This window comes from Solanum stenotomum, chromosome 5, assembly GCF_019186545.1.
Source record: "Solanum stenotomum isolate F172 chromosome 5, ASM1918654v1, whole genome shotgun sequence".
In the NCBI taxonomy this organism is placed as follows: domain Eukaryota; kingdom Viridiplantae; phylum Streptophyta; class Magnoliopsida; order Solanales; family Solanaceae; genus Solanum; species Solanum stenotomum.
Window position 1 is genome coordinate 52,099,193 of NC_064286.1, and position 9,620 is coordinate 52,108,812.

Consider the following 9,620-nt stretch of genomic DNA (forward strand, 5'->3'; position numbering starts at 1 on the left):
AAGTAGTGTTCCATGGATATCTTCAAAGTGTTCCATCTTTTGTATGTTTGATTAAGTATTTAACTTTGTTGCAGGGGAGGAAATCTCATGGATGAGTTTGTACCAAAGTTTGATTAATTGGGTATTTTTAGGAAATTTGAATAAACAATGATGTTTCCTAAACTGCAGAAGTGTATATGTAATGACATATGAAAAACATTAGAAATATATCATCTGCTATAATTTGTGTAAATGAGGATTGTGGGATTCTGATTTCTGCAATTACATTCATTATTAATCAATGAAATTATTAGAATTAGGAATTGTTTAAAGTTGCACCACCCTTAACATACCTATTGCTTTATAACCACTAAAAACTTGACCACACAAATGTTTACATCAAATCAATTCATGACATGTATTAACACGACCATCCAAACGTGTATGAATCTATAAGAGACAAAAACAACTTCTTCGACAATTATGCAACTCAAGATATATAGCAGTACTAAGCATAAACCTCATATCAGCAAAAAGAAAAACAGAAAACCGATAGTTATTCTAGACGGAAAAAAGGAAAATCAGTAGCTTCTATGAAAATTTCTCAGTCAGTAGCACAATAAAAGGCAGCAAAAGCAGTTTTTGATGTTCTATCTGTTTTGACAAGAAAATGTAACCTTAAGCATTACAATCATCTGATTTTAGTGCTGATGGACATGAATTCAGACACGTTCTTGTCCTCCAGTGTATTAACATCTACTCTCCCGGTGCTGAAACACCTTGTTTCAGTCTTTCCTTCTTCATCTTCTTCTTGGAGATCGGCTTCTTTTTCTTTGGAGGAAGGGTTTTCTGGGCATACACATAAAGGACATAGTTCCCAATAAGGAACGTCAGAACAAGCCCACCAATAAGAAGTAAGACAATCAATCCTGGGTTGAATCCGTTAACTTCGACATCCTTGGCCATGTTTTTCTGCTTAACAAACGATAACAAATATCATTTCAATTTATATACACAGGTATAATTGGGTACAGATCAAAGACTAAACAAAGAGAACACATTCAAATCCCAACTTTGAATTGCTCTGTGATGCAGTCACATGTTAACTTTTATCCAACTTCAGAAGAAACCTTCACATGTTTCCTCGTATTGGGAAAATAATACATTTAGAATACAAACCATTTTTTCAATGGAAGCGTCTACTAGGTCAAAATGATGCATAGCATCATCTACAAAGTAATAACATAGCCCATACGACATAATCATGAAAATTTTCAAAGAACAAGTGATAATGAAAAGGGAAAAAAGGGTCATATTTGCCCTTCTACTATCTAAAAAGGTTTAGTATTGTCCTCCATTATACTATCGTCCATTTATGTATACTATTGGTCCATATATGGACTTCATGTTATAAAAGTGGCTCAAATTTGTGTCCTTCCCATGTTAACCCCATCCATTTTAGCCAAAATGGCATGCCAACTCTCCAAACCAACCCTTCTTCTTCCACCACTAACTAAAATCACCAACACCTTCATATATATCATCACCACCAACTTACATAATCTACCTTATATATTATTAAGATATTTCTGTAAATTCACGTATTAATCAAAACTTGTACTTTAATTACGTACTCAATATACAAGTTTTTAATAACACGTGAATTTGCAAGAAATATCTCAATAATGTCTAACGTATATAGTTTATGTTGGTGGTGAAGGTGTTTTGGGTAGAGCTGGAAGAAGAAGGGTTGGCTTGGTAGATGGCATGCAATTTTTGCAAAACGGGATGAGATTAACGTAGGAAGGACAAATTTGAGTCACTTTTATAACATCAAGGGCATATATGGACCAATTGTATAACAAACGCCTTTAAACATTTGGCCACCATATTCTATGTACATGACATTTGACCATTACTGTCATTTGTCAAAACTACTTTGCAATACTGCTACATTTAAGCTGCTCCACTGGTTTGGTATAGGTAAAAGGAATGTTAAGAACATTTTGTTGCTCCTCTTTTTCTAGTTCACTTTGCATTTCCTCCCTATCCAAACAAGGGAATGTTGTAGAGATATTGAAAAATAATTTAAAAGAGTGAAATCATGCAAGAATTTTATAAAAAACATGGAATAAGTGTAAGCCCCCTTTTCAAGAAACCATATTTCCCCATATGGTGCAAATGGTTAACTGATTTTTTTTCATTTCTCCCTAGGATACAATGTCTACTCAAAAAATCAAATTTGCGCTTTTAAATTTCTTCTATCACAATTCACAAGAACTAAACCAATAGAAAGAAGGACTTCCAAAATTACAGTAGATTGAAGGAGGAATAGCAACATTAAAGAAAAATTGGCAGAATGGTGTAAAGAAGAATGTTTTGTTTTTTATAGCAAATTAATTTTCTGGCTGTTACAGAGAACCTACATATAGATACAGCTTTTGGTTTTCAAATTTTTGAAGCTAGCCAACGGGCATTTGAACATTCAATCTATAGAGAAGACACTTCAAATTAGTTCTCTTTTGTTCATGTAAGTATTATTTAGAGTAACTACCTTTTCTTTTAATTTTCAAAAGTGTCTGTTGGTTGGCTTTCTTTATGTAATATGAACTTTTTGTAGCAACTGAAAATGAAATCAGTCATATAGAAAAGTCATTCTTCTTAATAGCATTCTGTCAATTCTTCATCAAAGTTGAAACTTTTTGCTATTCCTCTTTCTTTGATATTCTATACCAACTCTAAAGTCTAAACCTCCCTTCTATTGCCATTAGTTTTGGTAGAAGAACAAAATGTCAAAATCAGAGAGTGCAACTTGTACGCCTTGTATCCTGGGATCAAAATTTCCATTTACCACTTGCACCGAGGTGGGAAATTACTATCATAAATACAGGTTCCTAGAATGACTTGACTACACTCATTTCATATTTTTCATAAAATTCTCTTGCATTATTTCACCCTTTTAGATTAAGACAGATGAAAGAAAAAACACATATCAATGTATCCAATTGATATTTATTTTTTCAACTGCAGATAAACAAACCAACCTTTCGTCATTAATTTTCAGAGGTGAATCACATATTCATAACCAGGATAAAAGAATTAGAGAGACTCCCTTTCTTTTGATATCCCCAATCTTATTGAATTTTGGAAGTCAACTCATTTCATGAGCCTGGTGAAATGACAAACTATGAAGAGGAATTCACATGGATTTAGGAAAGGCCCGCTGTATTGGTGTACAAGCTAAAGACTTTTGAAAAAAAAAAAATCTTTGGTCACTTTCATCGTCAAATGGGCTTTTCCCTAAGCTACTCTTTCCAACCCCCAAAATCATAGAGGTACAAGGATGGCAATCAACTTATGTTCTTCCTTTTTAACAAAGTAAACGCTTGTGCGCCACTATGTCAAATGGTGGTTTGTCCAGATTTTCATCACCAAATTTCAATAAGCCTGATTCATTAATCTATGCTAATGCGAAAATGTGAGAAAATTAAATGCATAACATCTGCATGTTATGCACTGAAATGTTGAAATCTTTTCGGAATCCAGATCTCATCAAAACAAATAAGCAGCAGTAAAGCACAAAATCAAACCTTCAGAATTCTGTATCACAAAATTGCAATAAATTGAACGAGGCTCCTCAACCCAAAAAAATGAAAATAAGAAATAAAAATCTCACAATTCCACGCAAATAAAGAACACTGGAAAACAAAATCAGACCTAAAGAAAATTGCAAAATTGAACGAAGCTCCAATCATAGATCCTCCATCAAAAAAAAACGAAAATAAGCAATACAATTTCACAATTCCGTGCAACAAAAAATGCAGAAAAATATACAAAAAATCAACAATCTGACTCGAACCAAAGCAGATCTGCTAGAAAAAAAGGGGAAAATTGAAAAAAACAAAATACAATGTGAGATTTAGAGGAGCTTACCACGCGATCGGAGGAAGATGATCTATGAATTCAGGTTGTTAGGGGAATCAGATCTTCAGAAACTCATCGTCACCTAACGCAGATTTTGTCGAGTATGAAACGGAAGGAGAAAAATGGACTTCCGGTCAGGCCTTGCTGCTTAAATACAATGGGTGGGTGTATAACAATAAAGTTATTTTCTCTTTCTTCTTTGGGACCCAAAGTCCTCCTTTTGTTAGTTTACACCAAGGAAGTGAGTGCACTAATTATCCTTTTTTTAATATAGTGATAAATAAAAATAAAAATTTATTTTTTAAAATAGTGACAGATAAAAATTAATGAAAGAAGTAATGAACAATGAAATAATTTAGAAATTGATAATTATTTGGCATACCCCAATTTAGGGACTTAATTAGTACCTAGTGTACACTTGATCCTGAGTCGACCTTTGTTGGACAACTATACTATTCGTTATAAGCGCAATAGAACAAATAAGTATATTCCGACTTAAAAATAAGTCACCGATCAACAAAATCTCTGTCAACATAACTTGCAATATATTCGGTTAATTCCAACAATTCATATAGAATAGAAACTAAATCTTATGTGGACCGTTGAGACTAGTGTTTTAAAAGACTTCGTTGGGACTCGCCTCGGGGTTCGCCCTGGGGCTGGGCTCTAGCAAAACGTCCCGAGACTCAAGTGTGGGGCTTAGTTCTGTAAGACTTACACCATAAGCGTCCGACTGTATACCCTAAAGCACATCCAACGCCAAACGTTCGAGGCTGGCTAACAGATCTTACAAAAATAATTATGTGTTAGCATTGTTGGCCCTCAAAATTCTTGAATAAATGAACTACTTAATAATAAGATTGAGAGTAACTCAAATAAAAAGTTGTAGTATCACATCTTTAATATTAGGTAACATTGTGAAAGGTGATTATATATTACGTAATATTTCTTTTAAAAATATGTAGCGAAATTTTACTTTTTCCCTAATCATTGGTCTTCATGATTTTGTCATATGTCTTAAAATTAACATTTTTATTTAGCTATTTGGAAGTAATTTTATTTTTATTCATGAGTGTGTTTTTATTATAATACTAGTAAGTTTTATTGATTATTTTCTTTTAAGGGGTAAATTGAATAGTATGATAAAAAAACATTTTTAGAAATAATGATTCTTTTATTATTAGAAAGTTAAGATATTAGATTATTTATACTTGTATAATCATGTTAGAAGTTTTAATTTCTATGTGTTTCTTTAATCATGTTTGTAGTTATTTCAAACTTTAGATGTATTTTTATAATTTTGTGTTATTATATTATTATACTATATTGTAATTAAAAATTTAAAGATCCATAGGGCTTACGCTCCACGTCTCGAGACTTACGTCTCACTCTATGCTAAGTAAAACGCCCCGCCTCACACTCCCGCCTTTTAAAACAGTAGTTGAGACAGTCGTGATATCTATAATCAAGTAATGTTATGCGGGCCATTGAGATCATAATGGTATCTAGAAACATATAAATCTATAAATCGAACATATATAATATATCGTATACGATCAAGGCCAACATGTCACTGTCTAAAAAGGAAAAACATCAAGACCAACACAATTGACATTACATCTTTACAACTCAAAATATGCAAGCCTCTAAGAATAAAATACTTGGCTGAGATAGGGTTGTCACCTATTTATCAGTTATATATAACAAAAAGACTAATAAACATCTGAATGTGACATTTCTAAAAGAAGTGAAGTTGATCAATCTACCAAAACTCGACTAAAGTACTGAAGTAGCATGTGTTCTTGTCTATCGAGATTTGCATGCAAGAACGCAACACCTTCAGATTATGCGTGTATGTACAAAACAATGTATCAAATATGAAAGGTAATTGAAAAACTGAGCATGTATCATTATGTGCTAAAAGTAAATCATGTAAGAGAGTGAGTAACAAACTTATCGTACCAAACTGCTTCTAAATCTAGAAAACAAACACTAATCATACATCAACCTATTCGAACCCCATAAACTCGTAAGTTCAAGCAACAAACAGTACAATTTATTGTGTCCCCCTAAAAGTCCAGTAGGTACAATTCAATTTATATACTCTATTGGTAATACTCTAACTCTGTAGGCAATTGCTATTTGTCAATAGCGCCTTAGGCGCGCTGTATAGTTAAAGGAAAAATTATTGAAATACACGTCTTATGTTTCCCTTATTTCTAATATTCCCTTCTATTTCTAAAAACCTCTAAAATCCCTTATTTCTCTCCTAATTCTAAATTATTTTATAATGTATCCGAGCTAGTTTTTAATGTATCCGAGCTACATATTATGTATTCGGTTTGTTTTACTTTTTCAGGAATTAATGTAATTACAAACTAAATAGGAATAGATTGTAGTTTCATATTAAAACTATGTGATTCCTAAAATTTATACATATTTAGACAATTTGTGTAGCGCAATAGCCTCTTAGGCAATTTGTATTTAGCCCAAAGGCAATTACTATCTTCCAATATTTTCTTAAACATTAATATAGCCCCGTAAACGTCAATACAAGCCCATAGGAAATAAGTATAACCCGTAATGATGTACATGTCTCAATTCCATTAGACAATCTACACATTGCTCTGAAGGCAAAAATCATATTAATTCCTATAAGTAACCACAATAGCTTTGATGGCAACAACAAATAATCAAATAGCCCGAGAACAAATAATATGGCGTCGCTAACCATATGGTACAAATTTTAACGAGCGATGTTTATATCAACCACAATAGCTAATCCAATTGATTAAGGCTACGAGTAATGAATCTTGCCGAAATAATGGAATAACCTTAACAATTTTTTTTGTCGAATTCATGTGGGAATCTTACTTCTGCATGCAATCCTATGACACTATAATCGGTATAATATCAATCAATCAATGAGAAGGAAAAATACTACGATAATTCGACAATCGATATGAATTTCTGCCATAAATTACTATATGCGGCTTATCGAAGCTAGAGTCCACAAAAGGAGGGTCTTGCCTTGATCTTTATATCGAAATATATGTGAAATCTCACAACACAGTCAAACTCTTGTTGCCCTAATACCAATGGAGATATGCTACAAAATTAATGGGACAAATTATACCATGACGACAAGCTCAACGTGTGGAACAACTTCTGTCAAAAATTTAGATCCAAGAAAAAATCAACAAGCAAAAGTGAGATTCTAAGGTTTTTCCTACGATTCAAAGTGTAAAAAATGAGAAAAATAAAGAAGAAGAAATTGTTTTAAAAGTTTCCTCTGATATGGGGTTTAGTCACATGTTTGCTTGCGTTATCTCGCAAAAACACAAATATATCTTTTATTGTGAAGTTGTATTGACAAATGATTTAGGGGTCGTTTGGTGTGATGGATAAGAGAAGTTAATTTCGGGATAACTTTTGAGTGACCTTTAATTCGTTGTTTGGTTGCAAAGGCTGGGATAAGTTATCCCTCACTGGGGGATGAATAGTAATCCCAGAATAAGTTATCCTGGGATAAAGTATGTAAAATAAATAAATACCCCTTTAAACTCTATTTTATACACCACTTTTATATTTATGCATATTAATATAATTTGAGGAAAGACTCAAAATAGTCCCTCATCTTTGGGTTAAGGCTCAAAGTCATCCTTGAGTTTTCACATGGAGCACTAATAGTCCCTCATGTTTGCAATATTGGTGCACTTTTGGTCCTCCTAAAATTTTTTGCCTATTTTTTAACATTAATTTTGTCCACAATTTTATGTAAGGAATGTCCAATCGTCTTGTATATATTTAGTAGAAATAATAACTCTATGTGAGAGAAGGTGATAAGAAGAACACATTGTTTTGTTCAATAGAAATATTACTGCAGCTACACTAAGAACATCTTAACATATGACGTTGGAAGAATAGAAAAAAAATTGTACTATTGCACGTGAAATTATCGTGATGAACCTCTCGACTTTACCTACAATACAATTTCTACTAAACAAAACAAGATGATTTTCTTCTCACATTCTCTTATATGGAGTTATTATTTCTACTTAATATATAAAATGACGATTGAACATATCATACATAAGTTATGGATAAAATCAATGTTAAAAAATAGGCAAAGTTTTGGAGGAGGACCAAAAGTGCACCAATATTGCAAACATGAGGGACTATTAGTGCTACATGTGAAAACTCAAGGATGACTTTGAGCCTTAACCCAAAGATGAGGGACTATTTTGAGCCTTTCCTCAATATAATTTTTAAAAACATTTATAATAACATTTATAACCTTAATTATTCGTTGTTTTTATGATAATATATTTTTCTATAAAAAAAATACATTTTATAAATACAGTTTTTATTTATGAATATATTATAACTTGAATATTCGTATGTTTATTTATATTATGACTTCTCTTAAAATGTTCACTCTACTACTAAATTACATATTTTTAATTAAATAATTTATTACTCACTTAAAAATTATATTTTATATATCAATTAAAATGTAGACAACTTTACTAATAAAATTTCTCTTACTTTAATAAACTTAAAATGAAAGTTTTATATTTAAACTAAATAAATGAAAGTTTTATTTTAAAACTAAATAAGATGAAAGTTTTATTTTTGAGCTAAATAAGATGGAAGTTTTATTTTTATGTTAAATAAGATGAAAGTTTAATTTTAAAAACACATGACACAATCACGGAAATGCACGTACAAAAATATTTAAGCTAAATAAGATGAATATTTTATTTTTAAGAATGATCAACTAAAGATTGCAAAGAATATGTAAAAAAAAAACTAAATAAGGTGGAGGGTATTTTTGTAAACAAACAACTTATTCTTAAAAATTATGCAATGAATATAAGTTTGAATATGACAAACCAAACAAACAATAAAAACTAATCCCAGCAAAACTTATCCAGTATAACTTATCCCAACATAACTAATCTTAGCATAACTTGTATTCAAACCAAACGACCCCTTAGTGCCTTGGAAACTAGACTTGTAGATCTCCATTTTGATAAATTGCGGGTCCTCTAACTCTTTATAGATTGAGAGAAAACTTACGAAATATTTGACCCAAATTTCTTAAAATTTATTATAGTAACTTGCGATAACTTTTACCAATTTTATTATTACAACTTGCTTATTTCAAAACTTCAAATATGACCATTGTGATTTGAATACCTCAATAACATATCCTTCTTATAGTATTAGACACTCTTGACCATATCTCGAAAATACGAGTTTATAGGGTTTTGAAATAGTTTCTTTTTTTGTTGCTTACTTACCAAAAGACGTCACACAAGTTATTCTACTTGCTCTCAACTAACAACTACGCCCTCTCATTTTAGGTGTACATAAGTTGCCATTTAAACTTGTATAAAATAAAACAAGTAAACATACACGTCTAGGAATGACAATAGGGCGGTGCGGGACGGGTTGAGCTTAACCCGCAAAATTTTAATCCCCCGCCCTGCCTCGCATAACAACTTTTTTCATTTTCAACTCGTCTCACCCCGCATAATTTTTTTAATATTTTCTTTTTCTAGTTAAGTTTGATACTAAAAATAAAATTCAGAAAAATAAATTTATTTTTTCATTAAGTTGTATTAATTTAGTAGGATAGTGATTTAAAATTGCCCGCATAGCCTTAAACCCACCCGCCCAATTGCCATCCCTATACACGTCCTACGTAACAT

General features: G+C 31.6%; 1 protein-coding gene across 2 annotated transcripts; it reads right to left on the reverse strand.

Annotated features, from left to right (window-relative positions):
- Positions 1-549: 549 nt before the first annotated feature.
- Positions 550-4,130, reverse strand: LOC125865957 (DNA-binding protein S1FA-like). 2 transcript variants are annotated; one of them, XR_007446427.1, is made up of 2 exons: positions 3,913-4,130; positions 550-954 (listed from the first exon to the last, which is right to left on the reverse strand). XR_007446427.1 is itself a non-coding variant. In XM_049546230.1 (2 exons), exon 2 carries the CDS (start codon positions 943-945, stop codon positions 736-738), a length of 210 nt encoding a protein of 69 aa, XP_049402187.1. In that variant the 5' UTR covers positions 946-951; positions 3,913-4,074; the 3' UTR covers positions 550-735. The 2 variants fall into 2 exon arrangements, 1 of the variants encoding a protein (XP_049402187.1); XM_049546230.1 differs by having other exon boundaries at positions 550-951; positions 3,913-4,074.
- Positions 4,131-9,620: the final 5,490 nt, after the last annotated feature.